This window comes from Pygoscelis adeliae, unplaced genomic scaffold (genome assembly GCF_000699105.1).
Source record: "Pygoscelis adeliae isolate BGI_AS28 unplaced genomic scaffold, ASM69910v1 Scaffold121, whole genome shotgun sequence".
Taxonomy (NCBI): domain Eukaryota; kingdom Metazoa; phylum Chordata; class Aves; order Sphenisciformes; family Spheniscidae; genus Pygoscelis; species Pygoscelis adeliae.
Window position 1 is genome coordinate 4,844,709 of NW_008824359.1, and position 14,060 is coordinate 4,858,768.

At 34.5% G+C, this 14,060-nt stretch overlaps 1 protein-coding gene across 1 annotated transcript in view; it reads left to right on the plus strand.

Annotated features, from left to right (window-relative positions):
• The window catches only part of SUPT3H (suppressor of Ty 3 homolog (S. cerevisiae)), a 290,705-nt gene that overhangs the window by 5,061 nt on the left and 271,584 nt on the right, over positions 1-14,060 (plus strand). Inside the window, exon 2 of the mRNA XM_009319682.1 lies at positions 5,014-5,108. Within this exon, the coding sequence (XP_009317957.1) occupies positions 5,014-5,108 (95 nt within the window). The remainder of the gene's footprint in view (positions 1-5,013; positions 5,109-14,060) is intronic.

Consider the following 14,060-nt stretch of genomic DNA (forward strand, 5'->3'; position numbering starts at 1 on the left):
AAGATGAGATGCTTATTTGTCTGGGTGGTGAAAGCTGGGCTGTGCATTGACAGCTGTAAGATGAATATATCTTTCTGGTATTCACTTTAAAATAAAACTATCATAAGCATCCAGTCTATCAGGTAATAAATGGAAGCAGCAGCAGCAGATGTAATGCGTTATCCTTAGCATGAATAGTGCATGCATTCCACTTTGTGATACTTGTTAATTAATTAAAAAAATGAAAGAAAGCTGAGATTGCATCCCTAGCTTTGAACAATATTATTGTGTGCAGACCTGATGCAGATGTGTCACTGCCTGCCCACAGATTGCTTCTAATTCCTGGATTTGGTCTGGCTGTTCCTTGAAAGTTTGTGCCTTTGCTTTATCTGCTTGGCTTTTAAGAGGCCATGTCTAGGGAATGTGGAAGTTATCTTACTGCCTATAAGCAAAGACATTTCTCAGTTGTTACACAAGAAGCTGATGTTTTGGACCCTAACAGGTTCGAGGATGATAAAGGAGTTTCATTATACATTTTGAATCATTAATGTGTTGTAAAATCTAGGTCATCCATGCATTGTGCTTATCTGAGACCCTTTAGAGTGTTTCTACTTCCAGCCTGCTTGAACAGCTCAGGCGAACTTAAGGACTTAATACTCTAGTGTTTTAATTTTCAGTTATTCCATGCTACTGGGAGAGTGGGTGATCAGCAAAACAATATATGTACTCCAGTATTTGGTTATGGGTTACTGGATTTTTTAACATTTATTTTATAATTTTGAGCATACACTTAGAAAGCCAGTCTTGCATGTGTTCAACAGGGTTTATGGTTGTGTTTTTGTTTTTTAAAATAAGTGCACTAACAAAAATCTGTATTTCCTGTAGTTAATTAAGTTCTTACATCTCCAGTCCTAGAAGACTGTTATCTTACACTCTCTTGTCTGCTGGTGAGGCCATGCATGCAGTAAAATACTCAGTGGTAACAGACTAGTTAGTCTAATTGCTCTGAAGTAGAGGGTGTGGAAACAAAAGCATTAACTTTAATTTTGTGTTAATTCATAGTCATCTTGGCTTTTATTTCCTTCCTGTTTTGTTTGGGTTTATATAGATGAAAATATGTCAGTCTTTAAATTTTTGCATGATTTCAGGTTATTTGCAAAATGTATTTATGAAAGACAAGAAAAGAGGACTGATGCAGTAACCACAGTAGATGTATGTTTGATGAATTAAGCCGTCATAACAGTAAATTTTACTCTAATGTGTTATTTAATGTAAAAATTTATGCGGGGACACTGCTTTTTTGGGTAATTCTACACCTTCTTTAGCCTGTAACAGACATGAGAAAATCTGTGAGACTCCACTTTTGCTTTAAACTGAGCCAGTTTAGACTTATGTCCTTTTTTTTGTGAAGTGAAAGCTGTAGTAATACTAACGTTTGCTCTTCCTGATTTAGATCAACTATTGAACAGATGTATTGGAGGACTGTTCTGTAGTGTCTGTTTGGATACACCCTTCTTTTAGATCTTCATGTGACATTTTGGCATTGGTGGTTGGTGAAAGTATTTGAGTAGTATTTCAAAAGACAGAGGTGTTGACTGTGTGTGTATACATATATTTTAAGACTGCTTATGTATGTCCCAAATGATATGAAATAGCTCTGAGATTTGGTGCTCTACAGTTATGGGCTAGATGTATAGCCTGTATATTAAATTCAAGTTTTAGGAGCAGTAGAATTTCAATTCTTACATGTCTCTCAACTGGATCTTGAATAAATAGATGGATTATACAGATGGCATATTGATTGGACAACCGTCAATGTGAATTAGTATTGCTTGGTAATTTCAGAGTGAATATGGATATGAAGGATGGCTATGAAATGGAAGTCTGCCCAACTGTCTTACCTTGGTGAGAAGGATGGGCCTAAACTTGACAAGAAGTGACAGAATTTGTTTCCCTCAATGGAGAACTCTTTTTTTTTTTGTTCTGCTGATTCATATGGAACAAGTACTGTTTTCTGTTGTGACTCTTCAATGTAAAAGATGTTGAGATTACAGGAGATGCTTTTAGATATTTATATTAATGATTATATATACCTTTTAGTGTATATTTTTTATTATACATTTAACTGCAATATTTTACTTATGGGAAAATAATTTGTAAAAGCTGGACCTATTTAGGTAGGAACTCATAATTACTAGTCCAAATAGTGTTAATCAGAAGTTATCTTCTTGCTAGAGTTCACGATTAAAATATGGCATGTTGAAATAATCTGTGACCTAATCTGAACATCTGAATTCATTTTGTAGAATATGGCAAACAGCTGCATTTCAGTTTGGAGCTAAAACAAATACAGTATATTGACCCATTGAAGATTATAGTAGGCTTTTCAGTTCCACGTTAGCTGTACTTATTGAAGAAAATTGATTTGAGAGTGCTTCTGCTTTTGAATGATTTTTTTTTTTAATGTCCGGAAGAAAGGAAATAGAACATACGGACGATGGTACTTTGATGTGTAAAGAAGTTAATTATCTAAACCATCAAACAAAACGTGGGCTGTGGAAGTAATTATTGTAAAGGGTCTGATGAAGCCTGACAAGCTGTTGGTTTTTTCTGTCAAGAAAATGCTGTACACCTGCTTGATTTGAAAGTTAAATCATTTGCTTGCAATAGGAAGACCAAGTTTTTCGTGAAGCAGTAGCCGATAAGCTTTCAGTTCTCAAACCTACTGATACACAGATGCACAGCCCTCCATGTTTTTTTAATCAAACTGTTCCTGTCCACTTGGAGGGCAGGAACCTTAAAAAGTATTTACTCCAAAATAGAACATGCATGAATCACAAGTGTTAGGCTGTGAGGAGGCGACTATGGAATTGTACCATGTTTTTTTGAAGTTTGGGAGAATGCTTCATAAATTAGCAGAACAGAACCTCCTGGATAAGGCAAAATGTCTGCCCTGGATTTAAAAAAAAAAAGGGGAAAAAAAAAAAGGCCATATGCTTTAAATGATGTAGTTAGTTGGAAAAAAAAAAAAACTTAAAAAAACCTTAGGGGTCTTAGTATGTTATTCAGCTTTTAAACTTTAAGGCACATATGATTGGTATGTTTCAGAATTTTTTTCTACAGTTGTTTTAAAAAGTATTAACTGAGGCATTCCCCTAACTACTTTCTCTAGGGTCTGGGTAAAATATAGAATTTACAGTGTATTAATTTATACTTAGGCATACTGATACTGTGATACTGCATATAAATATATAGCTACTAAAATGAATCGTAATCAGTCCCAATCAAATAATGAACAGTAAAACACATATAAATTTCCAAATCTTTGGGCTGTTCCCAGGTACCATTGCAGCTGCTTCTTCACTCCCTTCCATATGTACATAGAGCTTTCCTAGAAATACTCTGTCATCTTCCTTCATGTTATAGGTTTTTTTTTTTAAACTCACTAATTTGACTGTTTAGATCATATGACTCTTTGGTAACTGCTGATTATGGCAGAATCCTGCCAACACTTAAGCCTGGTGTGTAACTACTCGTGATTAAAATCAGACTTCAGTGGGAGTAAACTTGTGATTAAAGTTACACATGTGCAGAAGTGCTCGCAGGATGGGGACCTAAATTAGAATCTGCTTGAAGATGAACAGAAGTCTCTGAAAATCTACTTGAAGCATTAATAAAAAAACCCCTTATATCTAAATGCATAAACTGATTATTTTTGTTGTTCATCTTTATGCTGTAAGGTCATTAACCTTTTAAAACACTAATTCTTTTACTGTTTGAAAAGATCTTACGCTTTGTATTTAAAGTATTACAAGTTTTCTTAAAACATAATATTTGTGATTGATTGCAATGCTTTTAATGGCATTTAATATAAAACTGGTCATGTACTTTTTGGATTGTTTTTTAGAAAAATCTATCTTAACTGTAAAATTTAAAAGTGGGGAAAGTTAGGATCTCTTTAGAGGTCTTACAGCAAAACAAACTATATTAACATATGGTTTTCATTGTCATTACTACTGCTACTACTAATAGTACAAGAAATGATCAGTACAACTCAACTGTTACTAGTGTGCAGCAAACTAGAAGAGGAAGAAATGTAGTGGGAATATATTCTGTTTATCAGGACACTCACATAGTATGTGCAGTTCTTTGTTAAAAAAATTCTTGAAGGGAAAAACGAAACTCCCTATTCTATATTTATAGAGTTTTCCATAATTAGGTGAATTTTGATTTGTCAGTGTTTAGTAAATGAAGTTATTTTTTAAAATTATTTAAAGGCATTTGACTTGCCTTTTTTTAAAGAGGAAAATGTAGATGCATTGGTTAATTCATAGAATAACAGTAGAACTGTCCTGGGTTTGGTTTGGAGTTTTTCATGAGAAATTTGTATAGAAAAGCCGTAAAACACTTTGTGTAAAGATAGAGTGGGACCTGATCATCATCATAACACTTCTATGACTAAAGGTACTTTCTCATGCATTTCTGTTTTGAAGACTTAAGTAATGTGTGTACATAAAGCTGGTGCTTTAGAAAGGAAGCTTGTGATCTTGGTGCTTACAAGTTTTATCTGGCTTTTTCTGAGATTCTGTGTTACTCCTCTTAGTCTCAGTGGAGACAGTATGGATGTGATTTACTGGTGCTTAGGATACCCAAATCATCCTTTTATATTCCTGTGGTATCAAGATACTGGTGTCTGAGTACCATGTATTCCAGAATAACAGTGTTTTTATCTTTATACTTTTCCATTGGTGCTCCTAGGGTACTTCTAAATGGGTTGCTGAGATGATATTTTTAAAAACAGCACACATTTCCAATACTTTGGTTACAGTAAGCATTAACTCTCTTTTATGTTTTCTTTCTTTCTTCTATGTTTAGAAGCCTGTCTCCGATAGGCTTCTTTTTGCATGCAGAGTCTTTGCATTCAAGTCTACCCCAAAAAGCTTTTCTTTCCTTTCGAATATCTAGTGTGAAGCATACATATGCTCTCTTTAAAATATAAGTATTTTAAGTGCTGTTATTTCTTTGTTTACTCAGATGAGCAGCACTGTGGCTAGCCCGATGTCAACAATTGCCTCTTCAAGCGGTGGAAGAAAATCGACAAGCTTTACGCCTGAATTGCAAAGTATGATGTAAGTAATCAGTCAAAATATCTGGCAATATCTACATTTTGTATGCGTCTTTTAGCTGGTTTCTTAGAATGTGTGTATAAGGGTGATGGGGGGGAAAGAAGAGCAGGTATTAGTGATGGAACTGTTAGTATTTTACTTCTGATTTGTAAAACATTCAGAGGTGAGTTAGATAAATAAAAACCACATGCTGTATTGAAAGGAGAGAAAGTCCTGCTGAGTAAAGAAGTGCGTTTTTAATATTACTTTAGAAGTCATTAGAGACCTATATTTCTCAGTCCTTCATCAAAGCAAGCTAAGTTTCCTGTTGTCATATATGCTTATTTAAAATAAATATTTTGTATTACCATCTTTCAGTGCTAATACAGAGAGGTAGACTGCTGAGAACATAATATTGCTGATGAAATTAAGATACGGAACAGTTGTAAATAACTGGGTTTTGGCAGATAGGAAGTAAAGTTGTTAAAAAGATAAGGTATTCGTTTTAAATTAACAGTGGGTTCTTAGAAACCCAGCTGTGATATTACATGATTTTGTAGTTTACAACTTCTAAAACCTTGAATGTTACTTAAACAGGTGGGTTTTGTCAGTCTTAAAGATACTTGCATATCAGAAGGATTCCTTCTGTAGAAGAAGTCTTTATCTTGACTGGTAACATAGTACACTGGGCTGACAGCAAATCTTCATTTTGTGGAAAGCAACATACTCATAAAAAAATTTCACCTGCTGCTGTATGGCATGTTTTCCCCTTTCTATGTGCACCCAAGACACTGTACTGTCAGGATGGGGGCAGGGGGGAAGTAATGAGCTTGTTTCTATGTGGATTCATGCTCCTGATTTATCAAACACTTTAAAGAATATTTCAACCTAGAGCTAAAAGATAGCTAACCTCTGAGGCTCCCAATAGCTTGGCTGTAGTGGCTCATGTCTAAATTGTACATTTTCTAAAAATATATGATTATGAATGTTACTTATGGGGAGGGGAGAGGATGTACATTTGCCAATTGCTGAGGTCAGCTGCACATAAAAGGGAGCTTTGCTTTATGAAATCTTGCAAAAGTGTCTTAAAGGATTTTTCCCTATGTTCATTTGTCAGAGTTGAAAATGAAACGAAGAAAGCTAGTCCCAGAGTACTGAGACATAAATCCATGGTTTCAGAAGATAGTGGTAATCATTGGCTCTTTTCACTAGTCTTAGCTCTGGAAGACTGTCCGGGATGTTGTTTAAGATAGGATGAGGTAAAGTAGGATGAACTTAACAGGGAATTAATTTTGGGCTACTGATCTTTACTTTGGCAAGATCATTGAAAACTCTCAATATTTGAGAGCTTCTTTTTAGTGTTGCTTCATATTTTTTGTATTAATTTTTAATCAGCTATATAAAAATCAAAGTAGTTACAGCATCCACCTTCTGATCCATAGACGGGTAACTACGTTTTAATGACAGGGAAATTTTATTTATTAAAATTATGGATGCATCCTGACTGTTACAATGATACTATCCTTTTGATCATTTTATTTTAGGTCATTAATTGTTGAATATCTATTAATTTGTTTGCATGTGGCTTTTAATGTATTACCTTGTGCAAGTTAAAATTTTTATAGTCTTATCTGAAATGTTCTACTCTCCTCCTTCCCCTTCCCATTGTGTTAGAACTGAAGATTAGGACGGGAAGAATGTTAAAAGCTTTATTTTTATTTTTTATATATGTATTTATAAATATATATTTTTTTCTGCCAGTTGTCTTGCATAACCATAAAGAAGTTAAAGTATTTTAAGCCTCCACAGATAATTATTTACCTGCATAAAAACTGCATTTGGCTTTTTAACATAATGAAAATCTTTGACATTTTTGTATTGCTGTATCACATTAGATACACTCTTTGTTTTTACTTCTTTTGTACTTGTGAAGGAGTTCATTAGGAGCGAAAGGATGTTTTAAGTCACTTTAGGCTGCATTTGAACTGCCTTTTGTTTTGTTTTGGTCAGTTATGGACATGACAATGCAAGTCCCCCTGCTTTCCCAGCTCTCTCACACTCAACCTGTTCCTAACAGTCTTCTCTGGCTCCTCACTGCTACTTTTAGGAGAAGCAGGATTTTACGCAGATGAAATGATGGTGAGAAGAATGCTGTCATGCTTGTGCCATCATACGTTGTAGATTCACCTTCACTGTTGTGGAACACTTTCTGATTTGAATTGCTATATGGGCAGTAGATATGAAAGGACTTGCTTGCCTCTGAATTCTACGAAGAGTTCCCTGTCCAAAAGTAGAAGATGCAATTTGTTTTCAGTTAAATGTCCTTAAGAGAATTCTAGATTGTTAAGTAGAGCATGGGATACATTCCACTAGAGTATTTTTCAGTATAATGTAAATGAGATAATGAACTGTTTCCTGTGCATTGAATCTTCAAAAGTAGATGAGTACTTTGTTACAAACCCAGTGGTTTGCTGTATTGAGTTCTTTTCGGATAGAAAAATATTAGTTCTCTCTTTCAAGAGAATTCTGTTTAGTTATTGTTCACATCTATTATAGTCATCTATGCTGGAAAATAGAAGTGTTCTTGGTGGAGAAAATAACTGTAACTGTGTTTAAAAAACAAAAGAACAGCTGCGAAGTTTGGAGTTAAAGAAGCCTGTGCATCAATTTGGATCAGTATCTGGGGAGCCTGCATTTTATTTAATCGTGGACTTCCTGATAAAGTATTTTGAAACTACCCTCCCTGCCAGTACACACATGATTCTGTCAGAATGTAGAAGTTATTGTTGGCCATATAAATGGAAGAAGTAGACATTTTCCTTTTGCTTCAGAACTGGTGCAGTTATACTTTGAAAGCTATGCAAACAGATCTTCTGTGCTTTAGAGCACCAGTTTTCACAGTTTCATTAAACTAGTAGGAACTGAAGAAATTCCTTGAATGTAATGAGCACATTGAAAGTTACATTTTTATTGTTTGCTGGGAGAAAAGGAGACTTGAAATGATAAAGTGCCAGGGATGAACCATGTGGAGAAAAAATGACAGCTGTTTCTGTTGGCCAGGACCGCAAAATGAAGCTACCACTTTAAAAGAACTTTCCAGGCTCTTACAGAAGCTGACATTTTTTATAAAGTACATAATTTAGGAAGTTACAGATTCTCCCATTTAGGCAATTTATAACAAATCCATGCTGACATCTTGAGGTCCTGGGAAATAGTAAAGGCTGGAGCATTGCAGTTCCAAAAAGGTCACAACTTTCTTAAAGAAAATAGAGACTATCTCTGCATAGCTTGTTATTGTGAAGTTGAGTAGGATCACCTATTTCCTCTGGAGTGTCATCCATATGGAGTAATATGAAGAGTAACTTCAACTTGTCCTGCCTTTCTCAACAAAAAAAAATGTGTGCAGCACGAAGATGAACTTGTGATAAATAAGTCATACAGGGACATTGGGTGCTAATCCAGAATGGCATTTGGTAGCTTGTGCTGATGTTAAAAAATGGGCTGTTGGATTGTAGGGACTTAAAAGGGAAGCAGAAAGTAGAGAAACTAGCTTTTTGAAGTAGAATATCAAATCCTGTTATAATCCAGTAGTGAGATCTGGAAGTCTGTGGATAACAGTGCCTCACAGTCTGAAGGTGGTATCTTTGATTACTTATAATTTATGGCACTTAAGTGTTGAGTCAGGGTTTGATTCCCCAGAATGCTTAAATTTATATGTGGCATTAAGCTTTTGAGTAACCCCATTTAAGGTGAGGAGGTTATTCATATGCTATGTCTGTTACGTGTGCTACACCTATTTCTGAACCACAGCATTAGAGAATGAGCTGAATCCTTTTGTGGAATTGTGTTTTTATGATAAGCTCACAAAATTTTTTCTGCTGTATTTGGGAAGGCAGGAAGTATATGGGAGTCCTGAAATGAAATCCCAAAATACTGCAGAAAAGCTGTCTTAAAATACGTAAAAGTTCTTCATAGTATACATATATAGATACAAATAAAATGGTTCTGTATTTCCACTGATTAAGAATATTTAAAATATTTATTTGGATTTTAAGAAATTTTTGTTTGTCAGAAAAAAATCTGTTCTGTATGATGTCTAATGCCTGTGTAAATAGTATTAAGTATAACTGGTGATAGTACTTAATATGCTGATTACCTTAAGAGGAATACAGATTTAATTAAAAATATCAGACTGTCACAGACCACCCAAACACATGTCAGTTTACAGTGCACTACCTTTTACATGGATATGTTTGGCTTTTAGTTGTTAAGACCTTGGAATTATTTGATATTTATCTTATAATCACTTAAAAGAGCATAATGCCATTTAGACTTTGCTTTGACTCCCACATCATTTATTTGTAGTTGGATATTTTATTATGTTACCATAGAACTTAAAGCAGTAGGTGTTAATAATTTAAAAAAAGTTTTCAGCATGTCTAGTGTGTTTTGCTGAGGTCTGTTTTACAAAGCTTCATTTGGCTGATCTACAACCTGTTTCCAAACTAACTGCTAACCTTAGGTCAGTTGCACTTAAATTATAGTTCTGCCCAGTAGATTCACAATCATGATGATTTCACAGTAGCCGTTAAAACTTGTAATTTGGTTGAGGTCATCTATCTTGTAATATAAGCACTACTTATAGAGCAAATTTCTGGAAGCCGTGAGGTTCTGAACACTTGTGTTGAACAATTTGCAGGTGGAGAGAGGTTTGTTTGGTTCCCCCCCCCCGGCCGAAGTAAAATATCTTGATTTTTCTGAGCTATTTTAACTATTTACAAAAATACTAACTTGAAGTTAATTGAGAAATTGTTTTTATTGATTCAGTGTGGTTCCCCCTCCCAGTCCCTGAAAACTCATATACAGAGGGAACAGAGGCCATACTCAAGTTTAGTTTAGGTTATCAATGGAATACATTTAAAAATCATGTGAATAAACTTTTCCAATGGCAAACATATATTTAAAACTAATACAAATCAAACAGTTCAGTTTCCTACACCTTACAACTTGATGCTGCAGGTGACCCAGTGTTTAGTTTTGCATGTTTCAGTAATTTTATGACAGCTGAACATTTGTAGGATTGGGCTCCAAACTGATGATAAATCTTTGAATGATATTGTATAAAGTACTAGTTAGTTAAACTTCCATATCAAAGAGTGTGGGTTTTTTTTGTCTACTGCATTATTTTGTGCCTCAATGTGCAGCATCGTTGGTAATGGTAGGCTGTATTACCACACTAATGCAAGCTGGTTGAAAATGCTGTTAGCTTTAATTCAGAGCAAAGTGCAAATATGTGAGGAACTGATTTATTTTTGTTGTCCCTATGGGCTGAAGCCCATAGCTTGAAGACCACCAGTATGGATGCATGAATGGGCCATGTAAAACCTTCCTGAAGTCACTGGAATTCATTTGATGTGCAGGGAAGTAGGTGTGAGGACACAGTTGTAGGAAGAAAACCTTAAATATCTGCTTAAACCAGGTGCTTTTCTGATATCAAAGTCTTGTAAAAATACATAGTTCAAGTAAATGGATGGCCATATTTATCTTTCAGGCTTGTGGCAACATGAATTGTTGCTTGATAATATATTACTTAAACTGAATCGAGAGGTTGAACTATATTCAGCCGCAATACCCAGATTGTGTCTGGTAACGTTCTGAATTAAGTGCATTAAAAGCTGCTTTTTTCCCTCCCCTCTGTATGTAACTTGAATATATGTAATATAGATTATACTTGGTTTCATAATTAGCTCTTAAGGTAGACTTTGTACCAAAAATAAAAATTTGATGTTACAAGGTTATAAAGATGGAGGTAGTGGAGAAAACTATTGGTTTTATGTAAGACATTCTGGTTATTCATTATATTTGCTGTAGTTAGTATTAAAATAATAGTATCCATTGATATAATATCAAATTTAGTATTGCTACTAATTGATTGTTTCTTTCCAGTCAGTGAAAGTCTGTCCAGTTCTTATTTCATTTTTCTCCACCTTGTAGCTTATACCCATCTCTAACATACTCCAGTGGTGTGTTACTGCGTGGTAGAGATCTTAATAAAAACTTCATATTCCCTTTTTATTTATAAATATATTATTTATAATCTATTCTTTCTTTTTTAATGTGTAGAAAATTATGGGAGAGATTTGGTAAGGTTTAAGAACTAGCCCCAATTCTTTATTTCATTAAGAGTCCTTGGACATGTCTGCCCAACTCTTGGGATATTTACGTGGTCCCTGTTACTAAAGTATTTGAATGCTTTCTCAATATTCATAATTTTTCTCCTGTCCTTCTCTGTTTTTATGGACTGGTGTGTATGTGCATTTTGTGTTAATGTTCATCTATATATCACAAGAATCAAGTAAGGAAAAACTAAGCAAAGGACTTCAGTTTTGCTAATACACAGGCTGTTTTGTTCTGTTGAATTAACATATTTCATTAAGATAAAGATTACATATGATCCATCACCAGTCTACTGAGAGTCCTGTTTGTTCAGTGTCTTTCTCCAGTGAACAGCAGTAGAATAAGCAATTAATACTGAGCACAGGTATGTTGAATGTAGGACAAGAAGTTTGGTAATAAGAATCACCCAAACTTGGAGTGTTCAGTTTGGGAAAATTATGAAGAATAATTTCAGAGATGAAATTCCTGTCTGAATACTTTCACTGTCTAAAAACCTCAGAGGAGGTCTTTCCTAAATTTATTGAAGGCTACATCAGGTGAAGAAGTCATGATTCAGTCATGATTTTCTATATATACATACGTGTATGTTTGGAGGTACATTTATAACTGTAAGGATAGTGAATGCTATAGCTAACTAGCAACATCTTAAACATTTCTGTGTAGAAGGGTATGGGTAAGCAACAGATTTGAGTTAATAGTAACTTGCATTTCATTTTTTTTAAGTTTCTTTTTCAGATGCTTATAACTAACTCTAAGGTAATTCTGGTGATGAAAAACTTTCAGTAGTTTATGTTAAAAGGCAAATTTGAACAAGTTTTTTTTTCAGTTCAGAGTTATTGGTGCATGGAGAAAACACTTGTATCTGCTTATGTTCTTTTTATAAATGCCTACTGCAATAGTTGAAAAATGAAGTTAGGAACTTGTTTTGACTGACTTTGTGGGTCTATGGCATTGCTGTTAGTGGAGAAGTTGCAGTGCTCTAAGCAAAACTCAAAATCATAGTTCTATTCTTGCCTCTGTTAATTTTCAGCTTACAAGCATCACAATTCCAGGTAGTTATTCAGGAGCAATAGAGGATACAAAACTCATATCTTCTATCTCCCTATTTTTCCCCTTTTTCATTTTTTTCTCTCAAATTGTTAAAACAGATTAATAAACTGCAAAAACTAACATAAAATACCTTTAGAAATTTGTAAAGCTGATAACTAGTGACTGCCAATTCTACTGGGGCATGGTGTGTGTTTCATTGTACTCAAGAAAAATGGGGGAAAGTGAGGGGGCTTTGTCTTTGTTACTAGTGCTATTTCATCTTACTAAGATTGACCTGGTATTTTTGGTGTTTCTAATGCTGCTGATTGTGCTGCACAAATTGCCCACAGCAAAGGGATAGAAAATATTGTGTGCATGTAGAGTGTGCATAAAACAAATGGAAGACTTCCCTGTGGTGCTTAATGTAGTGATATGTGTCTTCTGTTCTCTTTATTTCCTTTTTTACTTTTGCATCAAAATACTTCCGGGAATATAAAATGGAACGTTATGGAGAATAACATCTGTGTTGCTGACCATGAAGGCTTTCCACTGGAGTACTCTTTCAGTAATAATTTTTTATGCACTGGGGCTTCACTGTGTAATGGAGCCAACTTTCATGATCATTCCCATTGTAATATTTTCAATAATATTTGCCAGTTCAGACTGGCTAGTAGAGAGTGGTTCTAGACCTCTGGTCACTCACGGGGTGTCTAGGTTGAGCATACTTCTATTTTAGACTCACAGGCATTGCATGGTATGAATGTTTACTTTTTCTTTCCTATATACAGTGTGATATTATAAAATCTACTCTCTTTATTGTCTGTTGCAACCTTGTCAACCAAATAAATCCTTTTTAGGGATTAGTGTTCCTAGAGCTCTCTTCTACTTATTTAGGATTTCTCATCCATTCTCAGATGACAATATCTTGAGGAACAACATTTTAAGTTTTTGAATGTGAAATGAAATTATCAAAAGTATGATCCCTGAACTACTCTTTTTCTCCCACTGATGTATTCGAATAACCCCTGCTGACTTGAGTTGGATTACAATTTGTTCAGCACTGAATGCTCTGGAAGATCTCACTGATTTCTTCTAGTATCGGATGTTAAATTTTTTTTTTTCAAATACAGAAATGCAAATTCTGTTTGATAATAACAGGGTTTATGTATGCTAAAATAGTGTTTTCTTGTTGGTTAGAAAGTTCAGGGAACTTGTCGCTCACTGCTGAAGAAATGCATACCGTGTGTAACGTTAAAGAAATGTTGTGATTCATACAGCTGTGCTTTGCCAGATTGGCTTGTGTTTGTGTGTTAATTCAGTTTTGAATATCAGAATAATTATAATCTAAGTACTTTGAGTCATTCAGATTACATGCATATTATGTATTTTTTTTAGTTAGCATTTTGTGCTGTTTAAAAGACATAATTTTCTGTTACATATTTTACCTAAAGTGTTTTATTATATGATTTAATAAGATAACTTTTAAGACATTCATTGTCTGACAAGGATTTTGGACAAGGGCTAGAAATCATTCTTCTTAGTTGTTACAGTCAGCCTACTACTTGGTTTTTGATAAACATCTAATTTTGTCATCCTAGTCTTCAAAACACAAATGGTGTGTTTTTTATATCTCTTTGATAATGGGTTTTGTTGCTGGTAAGTCCAGTTTGCAGTTGTTAAACCATGGCCTTGATAACTTCGTGGTTTTATGATTTTTTTTTCTATTATACCCAAATGTATAAGCTTGACTCACCCTTGTGAGGCAGATAT